We start from the raw sequence: 23,584 nt of genomic DNA on the forward strand, positions 1-23,584 counted from the left end.
CGAGGTGGTCGGCGAGGCGCGGAGCGTGCAGTGCGAGTGCTGCGGGATCGCGGAGGAGTGCACGCCCACCTACATCGGCCGCGTCCGGGCGCACTTCCACGGCAAGTGGGTGTGCGGGCTGTGCGCCGAGGCCGTCAAGGAGCGGCAGCAGCGGGACCCCGACCTCGCCGTGGCCGCCGCAGTCGACGCCACGGCCGCGCTCTGCCAGCGCTTCAACTCCACCGTCCGCCTCAATCCCAAGCTGTCGCTCGCCAGCTCCATGCGCGACATCGCCCGCAAGAGCTGCCAGCACCGCGGTGCCACCGGATCGGGCACCTGCACCGCCGGCGCCGGGATCAATTCCTCTGACGCAGCCTGCTGCGGCGCTGGCCGCGCCACCAGCTGCGCGCTGCCCTACGTCTGACGATAAACAAACAGGGCCCCAAACCCTAACTACAGAATACAGATTGATCGACCAACACATGCATGCATGCACGCATTGGCTTGCCTGCAGTGTTAGTTTGATCCTGCATGTCTTTGTGATTTGTGATGATACTACTAACGTTATTTACGCACGATATGTTATCCATGCACCGTATGCACATGTGCATGCTGGCAGTGAGATGTAACCTTTTTTTTTTTTTGAGTTGGCTGTGAGATGTAACTGAATATGTACGTGTGGCCGGGTCTACCGGATACAAATAACAATATTTGACGTTGGAGAAACTATAAAATCGAGTAGAAAATGTCTTCAGATGAGCAGATGTTTACTGAATATTTGTATATGGCTATCTATGATCAACTAAACTGTCAGTGCATGTGACAGGAGATATTTTCAATGGATTTGAATATCCAACAAACTCAGACTTTTACGCATGGCAAATCGAACGTATTTTCATAGCAAATTATGTTTGCCAAGGATGGAAAATTATAGGCGAGCATGAAAAATCCATCTTAATCCAACTTTTGATTTGCCATTCCTAAGAATCTGATGTCAGATTTTTAGGATTTCCGTTTTAAATTGCTATGTAGCTGCTCTAGTCAATATGCCACAGCCCACACAGTGTTCATCACTTCTCGTCGAATCAGAATAAAATAAGAAAAGGTGCTCAGTTTTCGTGATGTCGCTTGGAAGGAAGGCTTGTGCGACTTCAATTGACACAGGCATTATCGTCATCATCACCCGGCTAGCAGTTATTAATCTTGGCCTCGTCGGCGTCGCCGAAGAACCTCTTCCAGAACCAGTGCCGCCGCCACACCCTGTCGAGCATCTCGTCGACGGGCACGCCCTTGGTCTCCGGCAGCAGCGTGAGGACGAAGACCCCCATGATGACGATGCAGATGGCGAAGAAGAAGAAGATGAAGGCCCGCATGGTGCACATCATGGACAGGAACGCCTGCGCGATGACGAAGGTGAAGAACATGTTGGCGCTCACCGCGCAGGAGAAGCCCGCCGTCCGCGTCGCCAGCGGGAACGTCTCCGACGGGATCAGCCACCCCATGGGGCCCCACGACCACGCGAAGCTCGACACGTAGACGCATATCAGCACCACGATGGCCAGCGCCCACGAGTGGCTAGGGTTGTTGTTGTCTTTCACTTGCACCCACATGATCCCTCCCACTGTCACCTGCAGGGCAGTGCAACGGGTCATCCATCGTAATTTTAGATGCGAATAACGTAGGATTTTCAGGTAGTTAATTAGTTAGTGGACGGACCTGGGCGATGAGCATTTGGACGCAGGCCTCGAGGAGTAGCTTGCGGCGGCCGATCTTGTCGACGAGGATGATGGACACCAGTGTGGAGATGACGTTGACGCCGCCGGTCACGACGGCGGAGAGGAGGGAGGCGTTGCTCTCGAAGCCCATGGTCTGGAACAAGACCGGCGCGTAGAACATGATGGCGTTGATGCCCGTGAACTGCTGGAACACCTGCATGAGGATGGCGATCACCAGCGGCGGCCGGCTCTCCCGGCGCCTGAGCCGCCGGAACGGCTTCTCCTCCGCGCACAACGCGGCCGCCGTCTCGCACGCGGAGTTGATCTCGTTGAACTCTTCGTCCACCTCCTTGGTGCCGCGGATCCTCTCCAGCATGGCGCGGCCGGCCACGCGGTGCCCGCGCTCCACGAGGCTCGTCGGCGTCTCGGTGATGACGAGCGACCCGAGGAACAGTATCGCCGCCGGGACCGCCGCACCGCCGAGCGAGTATCTCCAGCCGACCGGGTGGATGTTGGACGTGTAGTAGTTGACGATGTTGGCGACGAGGATCCCGATGGTGACGTTGAGCTGGAAGAGGATGTTGAGCGCCCCGCGGATGTGCGCCGGCGCGATCTCGGAGAGGAAGAGCGGCGCGGCCTGGTTGCCGAAGCCGACGCCGACGCCGAGGCTGATGCGGCCGATGATGAGCATGGCGATGTTGACGGCCCCCGCGCAGAGCCCGGCGCCGATGAGGAAGAAGACGGAGGCGGCCTGCATGGTGCGCTTGCGGCCGAAGCGCGTGCACGCCATGGACGCCCCGAGGCTGGTGACGAGCGCGGCCAGGTAGAGCGACGACGTGAAGAGCTGCAGCCGCTGGTCGTCGAACTTGCAGTAGTTGTTCTCCTTGGCGCGGTGCTTCCGCGCGTACACCGTCGGGAAGAACCGCACCAGGAAGTCGTCCATGGCCGTCACACCGCCTGCTCATGCATGCACCAGCGTCATTAATTTCATCAATCCGAGGCGCCGCCATGTTTGCCATTCTCCACACCAAATCAGATCACGAGACGAGCTTGTACATACCTGAGATACCAATGTCGTAGCCGAACATCAACCCGCAGGTGGCAGCGATGATGCCACAGATCCAAACGTACCATGTGATTTTTCCTTTGAACTGCCGGTGGCCGGTCTTGGCGTCTGCAGCGACGAACCCCCCTGCCATGTCGATCTATATCTCTTATCTGGTCGAGTAATCAACTGAAGTGTGACCGTGAGTGGATAAAAGAGAAGGATCAGCTAGACGCGTATATATATGCGGAGGCATGCATGCGGTTGGATAAGGAGGGATAAATGAGCGAATGCTGACTCGGTTATAACAGATGCGCCTGGTCAGATTTGATCCGCACAAAACATGGAATGTAAACCGTGTGTGCTCTCTGGTCAGTCACGCTGGCGTTAAAAGTGGATTAGGAGCCACCGATTGCCGCAGAACCGCTCGCCCGTCGCCTGTCGTAACGCTGCACGATCCGAAAACCATGGAATCAATCGCCACGATCGCATGTGTGGAGATTGGAGTGTGTCTGCTTGTTTTTTTAGCACAGATACTCACTTAGGCCCTGTACAATGGCAGGTGCTAACACAGATGCCTGAGAAAAAAACCCGGTTTTTTACCTGAGATTGGAATGCACCGACGCTTAGGAAGGGCAGCAGAAGCAAAGTTTTGCTTCCGGTGCCAGCGGGTGCTTAGCAGAAGTAACTGCTCCATTCAGTCACGGACGCTTCAATCCAGCGCCTCCATCGGCAGAAAATAAAAAGAAAAAAAGCCCAGCTAGCACCCCATACGAAGCACTCTGCGTTGCGGACCAAAGAAAATTCCGAGACGAAGCATAGCTAGCACCGGTGTACAGGCTTCCGCGTTGTACAAGGCCTTACACGTACAAACAATCAGTCATGTGAACACATGCACGCACACCCTACTCATATGAGCACCTTTAAGATACCAAGCTGACACACCAGTCACCACAATCAACACTTAGTCGACGGGAACGTCTCCTCCCACTGAACAAACTCGTCGGAAAGTCTGAAATAAATCCAGGAAAAATGTGTGTACTACTCGCAACCGCTTGGCTCATGCCACCTCGTCTTGACCTCCCACTGGTGGTTGGGCTAGCAGCGCAGCTACAACTCAACATCATCGACAATACCATCGCCAACCCCTCCCCTTTCATCCAAGTTAGCCTCCACTCCGCGCTAGATCTTCCCGCCCCCCATGTCAATTTCTTTGGAGAGGCTCTCCTGGAGCTCGGATAAAGCGGAGGGTGAGGCGGTCCCTGGAAAGTTGTCGGGCCTTTAGATCCGGGAGCTTACAAGCATGATTCGCGCTGCAAAAGACTTGGGTCGGTACGACCAGGATGGAGGTGATGGAGAGGTCAAGAGCGGCTGTTGTGGGGCGTCTTCGTAGGCTCCCACGGCGGGGTCCTACCCTGGTGCGAGTGTTAGTGGCGGGCGACCACTTCTGCTACGGGGAGGAGATACTGTTTCAGCCTCCTTTGCTCCGATGCCCCGCCTCAAGTCGCTGGTAGTTCAAGACCGTGGTCTCGTGTACGAGGAAGGTGTTTTGACTTTCGCAGATCATGGAGGATTGATTGAGGTGCGAGGGTGTAAGGAATGTGTGGCTGTGGCTAGGAGTAGTGTTGTGTCGTCGCCGTGTGCTTCAAAAACTTGTTCGGGAAGTCCACGTGGAGTTGGTGGAAAATTACCCACCACTGCCACTGTTGGAGATGATCCTGGCAGATCCCTCGCTAGCGTATGCCAACGTGGTAACTAGGTCAGCGGGGAAACAAGGATATGAGTTTACCCCGGTTTTGGCCCTCCGATAAAGGTAAAATCCTACTCCTGCTTTGTGTATGTTGCGATTTGGATGTACATGCTCTATCGACAAGCCGATCTCCCTCTTGTATAAGATACCGTGGCCCTAGGTTTGCTTGATTCCTAGTCGGTTACGTTAGTGGAGAGGAGTCCTCCACGGCTCCATCTTCCTTGTCCTGAAGGGCAATGCTTCCAGAGTCTTTCTCCTAGAGGGACCATGTGGGTTGCCTTTATGGCCCTGGTGTAACCAACCTGGGGGTCCTCAGTGACCTACTTGGACCAGTAACCGACAAGGTGAGGTACCTAGGCCGTAACACCGTTGGCCACCGGTAGTGGATACTCCTGTTGGAAATATGTCCTAGAGGTAATAATAAATTAGTTATTATTATTATACTTCCTTGTTCATGATAATCGTTTATTATCCATGCTATAATTATATTGATAGGAAACTCAGATACATGTGTGGGTACATAGACAACAACATGTCCCTAGTAAGCCTCTAGTTGACTAGCTCGTTGATCAATAGATGGTTACGGTTTCCTGACCATGGACATTGGATGTCCTTGATAACGGGATCACATCATTAAGAGAATGATGTGATGGACAAGACCCAATCCTAAGCCTAGCACAAAGATCGTAGTTCGTATGCTAAAGCTTTTCTAATGTCAAGTATCATTTCCTTAGACCATGAGATTGTGCAACTCCCGGATACCGTAGGAATGCTTTGGGTGTACCAAACGTCACAACGTAACTGGGTGGCTATAAAGGTGCACTATAGGTATCTCCGAAAGTGTCTGTTGGGTTGGCACGAATCGAGACTGGGATTTGTCACTCCGTGTAACGGTGAGGTATCTCTGGGCCCACTCGGTAGGACATCATCATAATGTGCACAATGTGACCAAGGGGTTGATCACGGGATGATCTGTTACAGAACGAGTAAAGAGACTTGCCGGTAACAAGATTGAACAAGGTATCGGCATACCGACGATCGAATCTCGGGCAAGTACAATACCGATAGACAAAGGGAATTATATACGGGATTGATTGAGTCCTTGACATCGTGGTTCATCCGATGAGATCATCGTGGAACATGTGGGAGCCAACATGGGTATCCAGATCCCGCTGTTGGTTATTGACCGAAGAACGTCTCGGTCATGTCTGCATGGTTCCCGAACCCGTAGGTCTACACACTTAAGGTTCGATGACGCTAGGGTTATAAAGGAAGTTTGTATGTGGTTACTGAATGTTGCTCGGAGTCCCGGATGAGATCCCGGATGTCACGAGGAGTTCCAGAATGGTCCGGAGGTAAAAATTTATATATGGGAAGTCCTGTTTTGGTCACCGAAAAAGTTTCGGGTTTTATCGGTAACGTACCGGGACCACCGGGAGGGTCCCGGGGGTCCACCAAGTGGGGCCAGCATCCCCGGAGGGCAGCATGGGCCAAGTGTGGGAGGGGGCCAGCCCCAGGTGGGCTGGTGCGCCCCCCCACAAGGGCCTAAGGAGCCTAGGGTTAGGGGAGGGGGCGCACCCACCTAACTTGGGGGGCAAGTTTCCCCTCTCCCCCCCCTTGGCCGCCCCCCAGATGGGATCTTGGGCTGGCAACCGCCCCTAGGGTGGAACCCTAGATGAGGGCGCAGCCCCCCTCTCCCCCTATATATACTTGAGGGTTTTGGGGCTGCCAACACATGAGTTTGACCTCTCCCTGTCGCAGCCCTACCTCTCTCCCTTCTCCTCTCCCGCGGTGCTTGGCGAAGCCCTGCAGGATTGCCACGCTCCTCCATCACCACCACGCCGTTGTGCTGCTGCTGGACGGAGTCTTCCTCAACCTCTCCCTCTCTCCTTGTTGGATCAAGGCATGGGAGACATAACCGGGCTGTACGTGTGTTGAACGCGGAGGTGCCGTCCGTTCGGCACTAGGATCTCCAGTGATTTGGATCACGACGAGTACGACTCCTTCAACCCTGTTCTCTTGAACGCTTCCGCTTAGCGATCTACAAGGGTATGTAGATGCACTCTCCTTCCCCTCGTTGCTGGTTTCTCCATGGATAGATCTTGGTGACTTGTAGGAAAATTTTGAATTTCTGCTACGTTCCCCAACAGTGGTATCAGAGCTAGGTCTATGCGTAGATTCTTTGCACGAGTAGAACACAAAGTAGTTGTGGGCATTGATTTTGTTCAATATGCTTTCCGTTACTAGTCCAATCTTGATTCGGCGGCATTGTGGGATGAAGCGGCCCGGACCGACCTTACACGTACACTTACGTGAGACAGGTTCCACCGACTGACATGCACGTGTTGCATAAGGTGGCTAGCGGGTGCCAGTCTCTCCCACTTTAGTCGGATCAGATTCGATGAAAAGGGTCCTTATGAAGGATAAATAGCATTTGACATATCACGTTGTGGTTTTTGCGTAGGTAAGAAATGTTCTTGCTAGAAACCCATAGTAGCCACGTAAAACATGCAAACAACAATTAGAGGCGTCTAACTTGTTTTTGCAGGGTATGCTTGTTGGAAATATGCCCTAGAGGCAATAATAAATTGGTTATTATTATTATATTTCCTTGTTCATGATAATCGTTTATTATCCATGCTATAATTGTATTGATAGGAAACTCAGATACATGTGTGGGTACATAGACAACACCATGTCCCTAGTAAGCCTCTAATTGACTAGCTCGTTGATCAATAGATGGTCACGGTTTCCTGACCATGGACATTGGATGTCGTTGATAACGGGATCACATCATTAGGAGAATGATGTGATGGACAAGACCCAATCCTAAGCCTAGCACAAAAGATCGTAGTTCGTATGCTAAAGCTTTTCTAATGTCAAGTATCATTTCCTTAGACCATGAGATTGTGCAACTCCCGGATACCATAGGAATGCTTTGGGTGTACCAAACGTCACAACGTAACTGGGTGGCTATAAAGGTGCACTACAGGTATCTCCAAAAGTGTCTGTTGGGTTGGCACGAATTGAGACTGGGATTTGTCACTCCGTGTAAACGGAGAGGTATCTCTAGGCCCACTCGGTAGGACATCATCATAATGTGCACAATGTGACCAAGGGGTTGATCACGGGATGATGTGTTACGGAACGAGTAAAGAGACTTGCCGGTAACGAGATTGAACAAGGTATCGGGATATCGACGATCGAATCTCGTGCAAGTACAATACCGCGAGACAAAGGGAACTGTATACGGGATCGATTGAGTCCTTGACATCGTGGTTCATCCGATGAGGTCATCGTGGAACATGTGGGAGCCAACATGGGTATCCAGATCCCGCTGTTGGTTATTGACCGGAGAACGTCTCGGTCATGTATGCATGGTTCCCGAACCCGTAGGGTCTACACACTTAAGGTTCGATGACGCTAGGGTTATAAAGGAAGTTTGTATGTGGTTAACGAATGTTGTTCGGAGTCCCGGATGAGATCCCGGACGTCACGAGGAGTTCCGGAATGGTCCGGAGGTAAAGATTTATATATGGGAAGTCCTGTTTTGGTCACCGGAAAAGTTTCGGGTTTTATCGGTAACGTACCGGGACCACCGGGAGGGTCCCGGGGGTCCACCAAGTGGGGCCACCATCGCCGGAGGGCTGCATGGGCTAAGTGTGGGAGGGGACCAGCCCCAGGTGGGCTGGTGCGCCCCCCCACAAGGCCCAAGGCGCAGGGAAGAGGGGGAGGGGGGCAAACCCTAGGGCAGATGGGCCCTAAGGCCCACCCCAGGCGCGCCTCCCCTCTCTCCCCTTCTGGCCGCCACCCAGATGGCATCTGGGGGCTGCCGCCACCCCGAGGGAGGGAACCCTAGAGGGGGCGCAGCCCCCTCCCCTCCTCCCTATAAATACATGAGGTTTGGGGGCTGCCCAACACACGAGTTTCTCCCCTTATTGGCGCAGCCCTACCTCTCTTACTCCTCCTCTCCTGCGGTGCTTGGTGAAGCCCTGCAGGATTGCCACGCTCCTCCACCACCACCATGCCGTTGTGCTACTGCTGGACGGAGTCTTCCTCAACCTCTCCCTCTCTCCTTGCTGGATCAAGGCATGGGAGACGTCACGGGGCTGTACGTGTGTTGAACGCGGAGGTGCCGTCCGTTCGGCACTAGGATCTCCGGTGATTTGGATCACGACGAGTACGACTCCTTCAACCCCGTTCTCTTAAACGCTTCCGCTTAGCGATCTACAAGGGTATGTAGATGCACTCTCCTTCCCCTCGTTGCTGGTTTCTCCATAGATAGATCTTGGTGACACGTAGGAATATTTTGAATTTCTGCTACTTTCCCAACAGTGGCATCATGAGCTAGGTCTATTGCGTAGATTCTTTACACAAGTAGAACACAAAGTAGTTGTGGGCATTGATTTTGTTCAATATGCTTACCGTTACTAGTCCAATCTTGTTTCGACGCTATTGTGGGATGAAGCGGCCCGGACCGACCTTACACGTACACTTACATGAGACAGGTTCCACCGACTGACATGCACTTGGTGCATAAGGTGGCTAGCGGGTGCCAATCTCTCCCACTTTAGTCGGAACGGATTCGATGAAAAGGGTCCTTATGAAGGGTAAATAGCAATTGACATATCACGTTGTGGTTTTTGCGTAGGTAAGAAACATTCTTGCTAGAAACCCATAGCAGCCACGTAAAACAGGCAAACAACAATTAGAGGACGTCTAACTTGTTTTTTCAGGGATGCTATGTGATGTGATATGGCCAAAAAGAATGTGATGAATGATATGTGATGTATGAGATTGATCATGTTCTTGTAATAGGAATCACGACTTGCATGTCGATGAGTATGACAACCGGCAGGAGGCATAGGAGTTGTCTTTATTTATTGTATGACCTGCGTGTCATTGAACAACGCCATGTAATTACTTTACTTTATTGCTAACCGGTAGCCATAGTAGTAGAAGTAATAAGTTGGCGAGACAACTTCATGGAGACACGATGATGGAGATCATGATGATGGAGATCATGGTGTCATGCCGGTGACGACGATGATCATGGAGCCCTGAAGATGGAGATCAAAAGGAGCAAAATGATATTGGCCATATCATGTCACTATTTGATTGCATGTGATGTTTATCATGTTTACACATCTTATTTGCTTAGAACGACGGTAGTAAATAAGATGATCCCTCATTAAAATTTCAAGAAAGTGTTCCCCCTAACTGTGCACCGTTGCGAAAGTTCGTCGTTTCGAAGCACCACGTGATGATCGGGTGTGATAGATTCTTATGTTCACATACAACGGGTGTAAGCCAGATGTACACACGCGAAACACTTAGGTTGACTTGACGAGCCTAGCATGTACAGACATGGCCTCGGAACACAAGAGACCGAAAGGTCGAGCATGAGTCGTATGGTAGATACGATCAACATAAAGATGTTCACCGATGATGACTAGTCCGTCTCACGTGATGATCGGACACGGCCTAGTTGACTCGGATCATGTAATCACTTAGATGACTAGAGGGATGTCTATCTGAGTGGGAGTTCATAAGATGAACTTAAATTATCCTGAACATAGTCAAAAGATTCTTGCAAATTATGTCGTAAGCTCGCGCTTTAGTTCCACTGTTTAGATATGTTCCTAGAGAAAATATAGTTGAAAGTTGACAGTAGCAATTATGCGGACAGTAGAAAGCTTATGTCCTTAATGCACCGCTCGGTGTGCTGAACCCCAAACATAGTCTGTGGATGTTGCGAACATCGGACATACACGTTTTGATAACTACGTGATAGTTCAGTTAAACGGTTTAGAGTTGAGGCACCAAAGACGTTTTCGAAACGTCACGGAACATATGAGATGTTTCGAGGGATGAAATTGGGATTTCAGGCTCGTGCCCACGTCAAGAGGTATAAGACCTCCGACGATTTTCTTAGCCTGCAAACTAAGGGAGAAAAGCTCAATCGTTGAGCTTGTGCTCAGATTTTCTGAGTGCAACAATCACTTGAATCGAGTGGGAGTTGATCTTCTAGGTGAGATAGTGATGTTTCTCCAAAGTCATTGCCACTAAGCTGCTGGAGCTTCGTGATGAACTATAACATATCAGGGATAGATATGATGATCCTTGAGGTATTCACGATGTTTGACACCGCGAAAGTAGAAATCAAGAAGGAGCATCAATTTTTGATGGTTGGTGAAACCACTAGTTTCAAGAAGGGCAAGGGCAAGAAGGGATACTTCATGAAACGGCAAATCAGCTGCTGCTCTAGTGAAGAAACCCAAGGTTGAACCCAAACCCAAGACTAAGTGCTTCTGTAATAAGGAACAACCACTGGAGCAGAATTACCCTAGATACTTGGTAGATAAGAAGGCTGGCAAGGTCGATAGAAGCATGTTGGATATACATTATGTTAATGTGTACTTTACTAGTACTCCTAGTAGCACCAGGGTATTAGATACCGGTTCGGTTGCTAAGTGTTAGTAACTCGAAATAAAAGCTATGGAATAAACTGAGACAAGCTAAAGGTGAGCTGACGATATGTGTTGGAAGTGTTTCCAAGGTTGATGTGATCAAGCATCGCACGCTCCCTCTACCATCGAGATTGGTGTTAAACCTAAATAATTGTTATTTAGTGTTTGCGTTGAGCATAGACATGATTGGATTATGTCTGTCGCAACACGGTTGTTCATTTAAGGAGAATAATGGTTACTCTGTTTATTTGAATAATACCTTCAATGGTCTTGCACCTAAAAGGAATGGTTTATTGAATCTCGATCGTAGTGATACACATTTTCATGCCAAAAGATATAAGATAGTAATGATAGTACCACTTACTTGTGGCACTGCCATGTAAGTCATATTGGTGTAAAACGCATGAAGAAGCTCCATGTTGATGGATCTTTGGACTCACTCATTTTTGAAAAGTTTGAGACATGCAAACCATGTCTATTGGTGTATACACATGAAGAAACTCCATGCAGATGGATCGTTTGGACTCACTTGATTTTGAATCACTTGAGATATGCAAATCATACCACATAGGCAAGATGACTGAAAAGCCTCGTTTTCAGTAAGATGGAACAAGATAGCAACTTGTTGGAAGTAACACATTTTGATGTGTGCAGCCCAATGAGTGCTGAGGCATGCAGTGAATATCGTTATGTTCTTACTTCACGGATGATTTAAGTAGATACTGAGTATATTTACTTGATGAAACACAAGTCTGAATTATTGAATGGTTCAAGTAATTTCAAAGTGAAGTTGAAGATCATCGTGACAAGAGGATAAAATGTCTATGATATGATCATAGAGATGAGTATCTGAGTTACGAGCTTTGGCACGCAATTAAGACATTGTGGAAATGTTTCACAATTAATACCGCCTGCAACACCATAGTGTGATGGTGTGTCCGAACATCATAGTTGCACCCTATTAGATATGGTGCGTACCATGATGTCTCTTATCGAATTACCACTAACGTTCATGGGTTAGGCATTAGAGACAACCGCACTCACTTTAATAGGGCACCACATAATTCCGTTGAGACGACACCGTTTGAACTATGGTTTGGAGAAACCTAAGTTGTCATTTCTTAAGAGTTTGGGGCTGCGACGCTTATGTGAAAAAGTTTAATCGTGATAAGCTCGAACCCAAAACGGATAAATACATCTTCATAGGATACCCAAAATGGTTGGGTATACCTCCTATCTCAGATCTAGAAGCAAAAGTAATTGTTTCTAGAAACGGGTCCTTTCTCAAGGAAAAGTTTCTCTCGAAAGAATTGAGTGGGAGGATGGTGGAGACTTGATAAGGTTATTGAACCATCACTTCAACTAGTGTGTAGCAGGGCACAGGAAGTTGTTCCTGTGGCACCTACACTAATTGAAGTAGAAGCTTATGATAGTGATCATGAAACTTCGGATCAAGTCACTACCAAACCTCGTAGGTCGACAAGGATGCGTACTGCTTCAGAGTGGTACAGTAATCCTGTCTTGAAGGTCATGTTGCTAGACAACAATGAACCTACGAGCTATGGAGAAGCGATGGTGGGCCCGAATTCTGACAAATGGTTAGAAGCCCTGAAATCCGAGATAGGATCCATGTATCAGAACAAAGCATGGACTTTGGTGGACTTGCCCGATGATCGGCAAGCCATTGAGATAAATGGATCTTTAAGAAGAAGATGGACGTGGACGGTGTCACCGTCTATGAAGCTCGACTTGTGGCGAAGAGTTTTTCACAAGTTCAAGGAGTTGACTACAATGAGATTTTCTCATCCGTAGCGATGCTTAAGTCCGTCGGAATCATGTTAGCATTAGCTGCATTTATGAAATCTGGTAGATGGATGTCAAAACGAGTTTCCTTACCAGTCTTTGTAAGGAAAGGTTGTATGTGATACAATCAGAAAGTTTTTGTCGATCCTAAGGATGCTAAAAGGTATGCTGACTCCAGCGATCCTTCTAAGGACTGGAGTAAGCATCTCGGAGTTGGAATGTACGCTTTGATGAGATGATCAAAGATTTTGGGTTTATACAAAAGTTTATGAGAAACTTGTATTTCCAAAGAAGTGAGTGGGAGCACTATAGAATTTCTGATGAGTATATGTTGTTGACATATTATTGATCAGGAATGATGTACAATTTCTGGAAAGCATATAGGGTTATTTGAAAGGTGTTTTTCAATAGAAAAACCTGGATTAAGCTACTTGAACATTGAGCATCAAGATCTATGAGGATAGATCAAAAAATGCTAAATGGTACTTTCAAATGAGCACATACCTTGACATGATCTTGAAGGTGTTCAAGATGGATCAGTCAAAGAAGGAGTTCTTGCCTGAGTTGTAAGGTATGAAGTTAAGAGTTAAAGCTTGACCATGGCAGAAGAGAGAGAAAGGACGAAGGTCGTCCCCTATGCTTCAGACATAGGCTCTATAGTATGCTATGTTGTGTACCGCACCGGAAGTGTGCCTTGCCATGAGTCAGTCAAGGGGTACAAGAATGATCCAGGAATAGATCATTGGACAGCGGTCAAAATTGTCCTTGGAGTAAATAAAGGACATGTTTCTCGATTATGGAGGTGATAAAGAGTTCGGCGTAAAGGGTTACGTCGATGCAAGCTTTAACACCTATCCGAATGACTCTGAGTAGCAAACCGGATACGTATAGTGGAGCAACCATTTGGAATAGCTTCAAGTGGAGTATGGAAGCAGCATTTACAATATGACATAGAGAATTGCGAAGTACATACAGATCTGAATGTTGCAGACCCGTTGACTAAAACCTCTCTCACAAGCAAAACATGATCAAACCCCAGAACTCATTGAGACTTAATCACATGGTGATGTGAACTAGTTTAGACACTAGTAAACTCTTTGGATGTTGGTCACATGGCGATGTGACCTATCAGTGTTTATCACATGGCAATGTGAACTAGATTATTGACTCTAGTGCAAGTGGGAGACTGTTGGAAATATGCCCTAGAGGCAATAATAAATTAGTTATTATTATTATATTTCCTTGTTCATGATAATCATTTATTATCCATGCTATAATTGTATTATAGGAAGATCCAGAAGCAAAAGTAATTGTTTCTAGAAACGGGTCCTTTCTCGAGGAAAAGTTTCTCTCGAAAGAATTGAGTGGGAGGATGGTGGAGACTTGATAAGGTTATTGAACCATCACTTCAACTAGTGTGTAGCAGGGCACAGGAAGTTGTTCCTGTGGCACCTACACCAATTGAAGTAGAAGCTTATGATAGTGATCATGAAACTTCGGATCAAGTCACTACCAAACCTCGTAGGTCGACAAGGATGCGTACTGCTTCAGAGTGGTACAGTAATCCTGTCTTGAAGGTCATGTTGCTAGACAACAATGAACCTACGAGCTATGGAGAAGCGATGGTGGGCCCGAATTCTGACAAATGGTTAGAAGCCCTGAAATCCGAGATAGGATCCATGTATCAGAACAAAGCATGGACTTTGGTGGACTTGCCCGATGATCGGCAAGCCATTGAGATAAATGGATCTTTAAGAAGAAGACGGACGTGGACGGTGTCACCGTCTATGAAGCTCGACTTGTGGCGAAGAGTTTTTCACAAGTTCAAGGAGTTGACTACGATGAGATTTTCTCATCCGTAGCGATGCTTAAGTCCGTCGGAATCATGTTAGCATTAGCTGCATTTATGAAATCTGGCAGATGGATGTCAAAACGAGTTTCCTTACCAGTCTTCGTAAGGAAAGGTTGTATGTGATACAATCAGAAAGTTTTTGTCGATCCTAAGGATGCTAAAAGGTATGCTGACTCCAGCGATCCTTCTAAGGACTGGAGTAAGCATCTCGGAGTTGGAATGTACGCTTTGATGAGATGATCAAAGATTTTGGGTTTATACAAAAGTTTATGAGAAACTTGTATTTCCAAAGAAGTGAGTGGGAGCACTATAGAATTTCTGATGAGTATATGTTGTTGACATATTATTGATCAGGAATTATGTACAATTTCTGGAAAGCATATAGGGTTATTTGAAAGGTGTTTTTCAATAGAAAAACCTGGATTAAGCTACTTGAACATTGAGCATCAAGATCTATGAGGATAGATCAAAAAATGCTAAATGGTACTTTCAAATGAGCACATACCTTGACATGATCTTGAAGGTGTTCAAGATGGATCAGTCAAAGAAGGAGTTCTTGCCTGAGATGTAAGGTATGAAGTTAAGAGTTAAAGCTCGACCATGGCAGAAGAGAGAGAAAGGACGAAGGTCGTCCCCTATGCTTCAGACATAGGCTCTATAGTATGCTATGCTGTGTACCGCACCAGAAGTGTGCCTTGCCATGAGTCAGTCAAGGGGTACAAGAATGATCCAGGAATAGATCATTGGACAGCGGTCAAAATTGTCCTTGGAGTAAATAAAGGACATGTTTCTCGATTATGGAGGTGATAAAGAGTTCGGCGTAAAGGGTTACGTCGATGCAAGCTTTAACACCTATCCGAATGACTCTGAGTAGCAAACCGGATACGTATAGTGGAGCAACCATTTGGAATAGCTTCAAGTGGAGCATGGAAGCAGCATTTACAATATGACATAGAGAATTGCGAAGTACATACAGATCTGAATGTTGCAGACCCGTTGACTAAAACCTCTCACACAAGCAAAACATGATCAAACCCCAGAACTCATTGAGACTTAATCACATGGTGATGTGAACTAGTTTAGACACTAGTAAACTCTTTGGATGTTGGTCACATGGCGATGTGACCTATCAGTGTTTATCACATGGCAATGTGAACTAGATTATTGACTCTAGTGCAAGTGGGAGACTGTTGGAAATATGCCCTAGAGGCAATAATAAATTAGTTATTATTATTATATTTCCTTGTTCATGATAATCGTTTATTATCCATGCTATAATTGTATTATAGGAAGATCCAGAAGCAAAAGTAATTGTTTCTAGAAACGGGTCCTTTCTCGAGGAAAAGTTTCTCTCGAAAGAATTGAGTGGGAGGATGGTGGAGACTTGATAAGGTTATTGAACCATCACTTCAACTAGTGTGTAGCAGGGCACAGGAAGTTGTTCCTGTGGCACCTACACCAATTGAAGTAGAAGCTTATGATAGTGATCATGAAACTTCGGATCAAGTCACTACCAAACCTCGTAGGTCGACAAGGATGCGTACTGCTTCAGAGTGGTACAGTAATCTTGTCTTGAAGGTCATGTTGCTAGACAACAATGAACCTACGAGCTATGGAGAAGCGATGGTGGGCCCGAATTCTGACAAATGGTTAGAAGCCCTGAAATCCGAGATAGGATCCATGTATCAGAACAAAGCATGGACTTTGGTGGACTTGCCCGATGATCGGCAAGCCATTGAGATAAATGGATCTTTAAGAAGAAGACGGACGTGGACGGTGTCACCGTCTATGAAGCTCGACTTGTGGCGAAGAGTTTTTCACAAGTTCAAGGAGTTGACTACGATGAGATTTTCTCATTCGTAGCGATGCTTAAGTCCGTCGGAATCATGTTAGCATTAGCTGCATTTATGAAATCTGGCAGATGGATGTCAAAACGAGTTTCCTTACCAGTCTTCGTAAGGAAAGGTTGTATGTGATACAATCAGAAAGTTTTTGTCGATCCTAAGGATGCTAAAAGGTATGCTGACTCCAGCGATCCTTCTAAGGACTGGAGTAAGCATCTCGGAGTTGGAATGTACGCTTTGATGAGATGATCAAAGATTTTGGGTTTATACAAAAGTTTATGAGAAACTTGTATTTCCAAAGAAGTGAGTGGGAGCACTATAGAATTTCTGATTAGTATATGTTGTTGACATATTATTGATCAGGAATTATGTACAATTTCTGGAAAGCATATAGGGTTATTTGAAAGGTGTTTTTCAATAGAAAAACCTGGATTAAGCTACTTGAACATTGAGCATCAAGATCTATGAGGATAGATCAAAAAATGCTAAATGGTACTTTCAAATGAGCACATACCTTGACATGATCTTGAAGGTGTTCAAGATGGATCAGTCAAAGAAGGAGTTCTTGCCTGAGATGTAAGGTATGAAGTTAAGAGTTAAAGCTCGACCATGGCAGAAGAGAGAGAAAGGACGAAGGTCGTCCCCTATGCTTCAGACATAGGCTCTATAGTATGCTATGCTGTGTACCGCACCAGAAGTGTGCCTTGCCATGAGTCAGTCAAGGGGTACAAGAATGATCCAGGAATAGATCATTGGACAGCGGTCAAAATTGTCCTTGGAGTAAATAAAGGACATGTTTCTCGATTATGGAGGTGATAAAGAGTTCGGCGTAAAGGGTTACGTCGATGCAAGCTTTAACACCTATCCGAATGACTCTGAGTAGCAAACCGGATACGTATAGTGGAGCAACCATTTGGAATAGCTTCAAGTGGAGCATGGAAGCAGCATTTACAATATGACATAGAGAATTGCGAAGTACATACAGATCTGAATGTTGCAGACCCGTTGACTAAAACCTCTCACACAAGCAAAACATGATCAAACCCCAGAACTCATTGAGACTTAATCACATGGTGATGTGAACTAGTTTAGACACTAGTAAACTCTTTGGATGTTGGTCACATGGCGATGTGACCTATCAGTGTTTATCACATGGCAATGTGAACTAGATTATTGACTCTAGTGCAAGTGGGAGACTGTTGGAAATATGCCCTAGAGGCAATAATAAATTAGTTATTATTATTATATTTCCTTGTTCATGATAATCGTTTATTATCCATGCTATAATTGTATTGATAGGAAACTTAGATACATGTGTGGGTACATAGACAACACCATGTCCCTAGTAAGCCTCTAGTTGACTAGCTCGTTGATCAATAGATGGTTACGGTTTCCTGACCATGGACATTGGATGTCATTGATAACGGGATCACATCATTAGGAGAATGATGTGATGGACAAGACCCAATCCTAAGCCTAGCACAAAGATCGTAGTTCGTATGCTAAAGCTTTTCTAATGTCAAGTATCATTTCCTTAGACCATGAGATTGGGCAACTCCCGGATACCGTAGGAATGCTTTGGGTGTACCAAATGTCACAACGTAACTGGGTGGCTATAAAGGTGCACTACATGTATCTCCGAAAGTGTCTGTTGGGTTGGCATGAATCGAGACTGGGATTTGTCACTCCGTGTAACGGAGAGGTATCTCTGGGCCCACTCGGTAGGACATCAGCATAATGTGCACAATGTGACCAAGGGGTTGATCACGGGATGATGTGTTACAGAACGAGTAAAGAGACTTGCCGGTAACAAGATTGAACAAGGTATCGGCATACCGACAATTGAATCTCGGGCAAGTACAATACCGATAGACAAAGGGAATTATATACGGGATTGATTGAGTCCTTGACATCGTGGTTCATCCGATGAGATCATCGTGGAACATGTGGGAGCCAACATGGGTATCCAGATCCCGCTATTGGTTATTGACCGGAGAACGTCTCGGTCATGTCTGCATGGTTCCCGAACCCGTAGGGTCTACACACTTAAGGTTCGATGACGCTAGGGTTATAAAGGAAGTTTGTATGTGGTTACCGAATCTTTTTCGGAGTCCCGAATGAGATCCCAGATGTCACTAGGAGTTCCGGAATGGTCCGGAGGTAAAGATTTATATATGGGAAGTCATGTTTTGGTCACCGGAAAAGTTTCGGGTTTTATCGGTAACGTACCGGGACCACCGGGAGGGTCCCGGGGGTCCACCAAGTGGGGCCAGCATCCCCGGAGGGCAGCATGGGCCAAGTGTGGGAGGGGGCTGTTGGGGAACGTAGTAATTTCAAAAAAATTCCTACGTACACGCAAGATCATGGTGATGGCGTAGCAACGAGAGGGGAGAGTGTGTCCACGTACCCTCGTAGACCGAAAGCGGAAGCGTTATGACAACGTGGTTGATGTAGTCGTACGTCTTCACGATCCGACCGATCCAAGTACCGAACGTACGGCACCTCCGAGTTCAGCACACGTTCAGCTCGATGACGATCCCCGGGCTCTGATCCAGCAAAGCTTCGGGGATGAGTTCCGTCAGCACGACGGCGTGATGACGATGATGATGCTCTACCGGCGCAGGGCTTCTCCTAAACTCCGCGACGATATGATCGAGGTGGAATATGGTGGAGGGGGCACCGCACACGGCTAAGGAACGATCCGTAGATCAACTTGTGTTGTTCTGCCTTGAGGTGCCCCCCTGCCCCCGTATATAAAGGAGCAAGGGGGAGGGGTTCGGCCGGCCAGGAGGGGCGCGCCAGGAGGAGTCCTACTCCCACCGGGAGTAGGACTCCCCCCCTTCCTTGTTGGAGTAGGAGAGAAGGAAAGAGGGGGAGAGGAGGAAGTAAAAGGGGGTCGCACCCCTTGTCCAATTCGGACCAGAGGGGGGCTGCGCGCCTCCTTCCTTTCGGCCTCTCTCCTCTATTCCCGTATGGCCCAATAAGGCCCATATACTCCCCGGCGAATTCCCGTAACTCTCCGGTACTCCGTGAAATACCCGAATCACTCGGAACCTTTCCGAACTCCGAATATAGTCGTCCAATATATCGATCTTTACGTCTCGACCATTTCGAGACTCCTCGTCATGTCCCCGATCTCATCCGGGACTCCGAACTCCTTCAGTACATCAAAACTCATAAACTCATAATATAATTGTCATCGAAACCTTAAGCGTGCGGACCCTACGGGTTCGAGAACAATGTAGACATGACCTAGAACTATTCTTGGTCAATAACCAATAGCGGAACCTGGATGCTCATATTGGCTCCTACATATTCTACGAAGATCTTTATCGGTCAAACCGCATAACAACACACGTTGTTCCCTTTGTCATCGGTATGTTACTTGCCCGAGATTTGATCGTCGGTATCCAATACCTAGTTCAATCTCGTTACCGGCAAGTCTCTTTACTCGTTACGTAATGCATCATCCCGTAACCAACTCATTCGGTCACATTGGTTGCAAGGCTTATAATGATGTGCATTACCGAGAGGGCCCAGAGATACCTCTCCGACAATCGGAGTGACAAAACCTAATCTCAAAATACGCCAACTCAACATGTACCTTCGGAGACACCTGTAGTACTCCTTTATAATCACCCAGTTACGTTGTGACGTTTGGTAGTACCCAAAGTGTTCTTCCGGTAAATGGGAGTTGCATAATTCTCATAGTTACAGGAACATGTATAAGTCATGAAGAAAGCAATAGCAACATACTAAACGATCAAGTGCTAGGCTAACGGAATGGGTCATGTCAATCACATCATTCTCCTAATGATGTGATCCCATTAATCAAATGACAACACATGTCTATGGTTAGGAAACATAACCATCTTTGATTAATGAGCTAGTCAAGTAGAGGCATACTAGTGACTATATGTTTGTCTATGTATTCACACATGTATCATGTTTCCGGTTAATACAATTCTAGCATGAATAATAAACATTTATCATGATATGAGGAAATAAATAATAACTTTATTATTGCCTCTAGGGCATATTTCCTTCAGTCTCCCACTTGCACTAGAGTCAATAATCTAGTTCACATCATCATGTGATTTAACACCAATATTCACATCTGTATGTGATTAATACCCATAGTTCACATCGTCATGTGATCAACACCCAAAAGGTTTACTAGAGTCAATAATCTAGTTCACATCGCTATGTGATTAACACCCAAAGAGTACTAAGGTATGATCATGTTTTGCTCGTGAGAGAAGTTTAGTCAACGGGTCTGTCATATTACAAAGTCGTATGTATTTTGCAAATATTATGTCTACAATGCTTTGCACGGAGCTACTCTAGCTAATTGCTCCCACTTTCAATATGTATCCAGATTGATACTTAGAGTCATCTGGATCGGTGTGAAAGCTTGCACCGATGTAACTTTAACGACGGGCTCTTTTATCACCTCCATAATCAAGAAACATCTCCTTAGTCCTCATTAAGGATATTCTTGACCCATGTCCAGTGATCTACTTATTAGATCAAAATTGTATTCCTTTGCCAAACACAGAGCAAGGTATACAATAGGTCTGGTTCATAACATAGCATACTTTATAGAACCTATGACTAAGGCATAGGTTATGACTTTTCATTCTCTTTCTATTTTCTGCAATGGTCGGGTCTTGAGTCTTACTCAACTTCACACCTTGTAACACAGGCAAGAACTCTTTCTTTGACTGTTCCATTTTGAACTATTTCAAAAATTTATCAAGGTATGTACTCATTGAAAAATCTTATCAAGCGTCTTGATCTATCTATATAGATCTTGATGCTTAATGTGTAAGCAGCTTCACCGAGGTCTTGCTTTGAAAAACTCTTATTCAAGCATCCTTTCATGCTATCCAGAATTTCTGTATCATTTCCAATTAACAATATGTCATCCACATATAATATTAGAAATGCTACAGAGCTCCCACTCACTTTCTTGTAAATACAGGCCTTTCCAAAAGTCTGTATAAAACCATATGCTTTGATCAACTCATCAAAGCGTATATTCCAACTCCGAGATGCTTGCACCAGTCCATTGATGGATTGCTGGAGCTTGCACCCTTTGTTAGCATCTTTAGGATTGACAAACCCTTCTGGTTGCATCATATACAACTCTTCTTTAATAAATCCATTAAGGAATACAGTTTTGACATCCATTTGCCAGATTTCATAAAATGTGGCAATTGCTAACATGATTCGGACAGACTTAAGCATCGATACAAGTGAGAAAATCTCATTGTATTCAACATCTTGAACTTGTCGAAAAACCTTTTTGTGACAAGTCGAGCTTTGTAGATAGTAACACTACTATCAACGTCCATCTTCCTCTTGAAGATCCATTTATTTTCTATGGCTTGCCGATCATCGGGCAAGTCCACCAAAGTCCACACTTTGTTCTCATACATGGATCCTATCTCAGATTTCATGGCCTCCAGCCAGTTCGCGGAATCTGGGCTCATCATCGCTTCCTCATAGTTCGTAGGTTTATCATGGTCTAGTAACATGACTTTCAGAACAGGATTACCGTACCACTCTGGTGCGGACCGTACTCTGGAAGACCTACGAGGTTCTGTAGTAACTTGATCTGAAGTTTCATGATCATCATCATTAGCTTCCTCACTAATTGGTGTAGGAATCACTGGAACTGATTTCTGTGATGAACTACTTTCCAATTCGGGAGAAGGTACAAATTACCTTATCAAGCTCTACTTTCCTCCCACTCACTTCTTTCGAGAGAAACTCCTTCTCTAGAAAGGATCCATTTTTAGCAACGAATATCTTGCCTTCGGATCTGTGATAGAAGGTGTACCCAATAGTTTCCTTTGGGTATTCTATGAAGACGCACTTCTCCGATTTGGGTTTGAGCTTATCAGGATGAAACTTTTCACATAAGCATCGCAGCCCCAAACTTTAAGAAACGACAGCTTAGGTTTACTGCTAAACCATAGTTCATACGGTGTCATCTCAACGGATTTAGATGGTGCCTTTTTAACGTGAATGCAACTGTCTTTAATGCATAACCCGAAAACGATAATGGTAAATCAGTAAGAGACATCATGGATCGCACCATATCCAATAAAGTGCGGTTACGACGTTCGGACACACCATAACATTGTGGTGTTCCAGGTGGCGTGAGCTGTGAAACTATTCCACATTGTTTTAATTGAAGACCAAACTCGTAACTCAAATATTCGTCTCCGCGATCAGATCGCACAAACTTTATTTTCTTGTTACGATGATTTTTCCACTTCACTCTGAAATTCTTTGAACCTTTCAACTATTTCAGACTTATGTTTCATCAAGTAGATATACCCATATCTGCTCAAATCATCTTGTGAAGGTCAGAAAATAACGATACTTGCCACGAGCATCAACACTCATTGAATCGCATACATCGGTATGTATTATTTCCAATAAGTCAGTAGCTCGTTCCATTGTCCTGGAGAACGGAGTTTTAGTCATCTTGCCCAAAAGGCACGGTTCGCAAGCATCAAATGATTCACAACCAAGTGATTCCGAAAATCCATCTTTATGGAGTTTCTTCATGCGCTTTACACCGATATGACCCAAACGGCAGTGCCACAAATAAGTTGTTGGAAATATGCCCTAGAGGCAATAATAAAAGCATTATTATTATATTTCTTTGTTCATGATAATTGTCTTTATTCATGCTATAATTGTGTTATCTGGAAATCGTAATACATGTGTGAATAACAGACACCAACATGTCCCTAGTAAGCCTCTAGTTGACTAGCTCGTTGATCAATAGATAGTCATGGTTTCCTGGCTATGGACATTAGATGTCATTGATAACGGGATCACATCATTAGGATAATGATGTGATGGACAAGACCCAATCCTAAACATAGCACAAGATCGTATAGTTCGTTTGCTAGAGTTTTTGCAATGTCAAAGTATCTCTTCCTTCGACCATGAGATCGTATAACTCCTGGATACCGTAGGAGTGCTTTGGGTGTATCAAACGTCACAACGTAACTGGGTGACTATAAAGGTGCACTACAGGTATCTCCGAAAGTATCTATTATTTTATATGGATCGAGACTGGGATTTGTCACTCCGTATGACGGAG

General features: G+C 46.0%; 1 protein-coding gene across 1 annotated transcript; it reads right to left on the reverse strand.

Annotated features, from left to right (window-relative positions):
* Nucleotides 1-920: 920 nt before the first annotated feature.
* On the reverse strand, nucleotides 921-2,988 carry LOC119309878 (sugar transport protein 8-like). Its single transcript, XM_037585783.1, has 3 exons — nucleotides 2,755-2,988; nucleotides 1,696-2,651; nucleotides 921-1,607 (listed from the first exon to the last, which is right to left on the reverse strand). Exons 1-3 carry the CDS (start codon nucleotides 2,891-2,893, stop codon nucleotides 1,167-1,169), a joined length of 1,536 nt encoding a protein of 511 aa, XP_037441680.1. The 5' UTR covers nucleotides 2,894-2,988; the 3' UTR covers nucleotides 921-1,166.
* Between the last annotated feature and the right edge of the window lie 20,596 nt (nucleotides 2,989-23,584).

Source organism: Triticum dicoccoides, chromosome 1B (genome assembly GCF_002162155.2).
Source record: "Triticum dicoccoides isolate Atlit2015 ecotype Zavitan chromosome 1B, WEW_v2.0, whole genome shotgun sequence".
In the NCBI taxonomy this organism is placed as follows: domain Eukaryota; kingdom Viridiplantae; phylum Streptophyta; class Magnoliopsida; order Poales; family Poaceae; genus Triticum; species Triticum dicoccoides.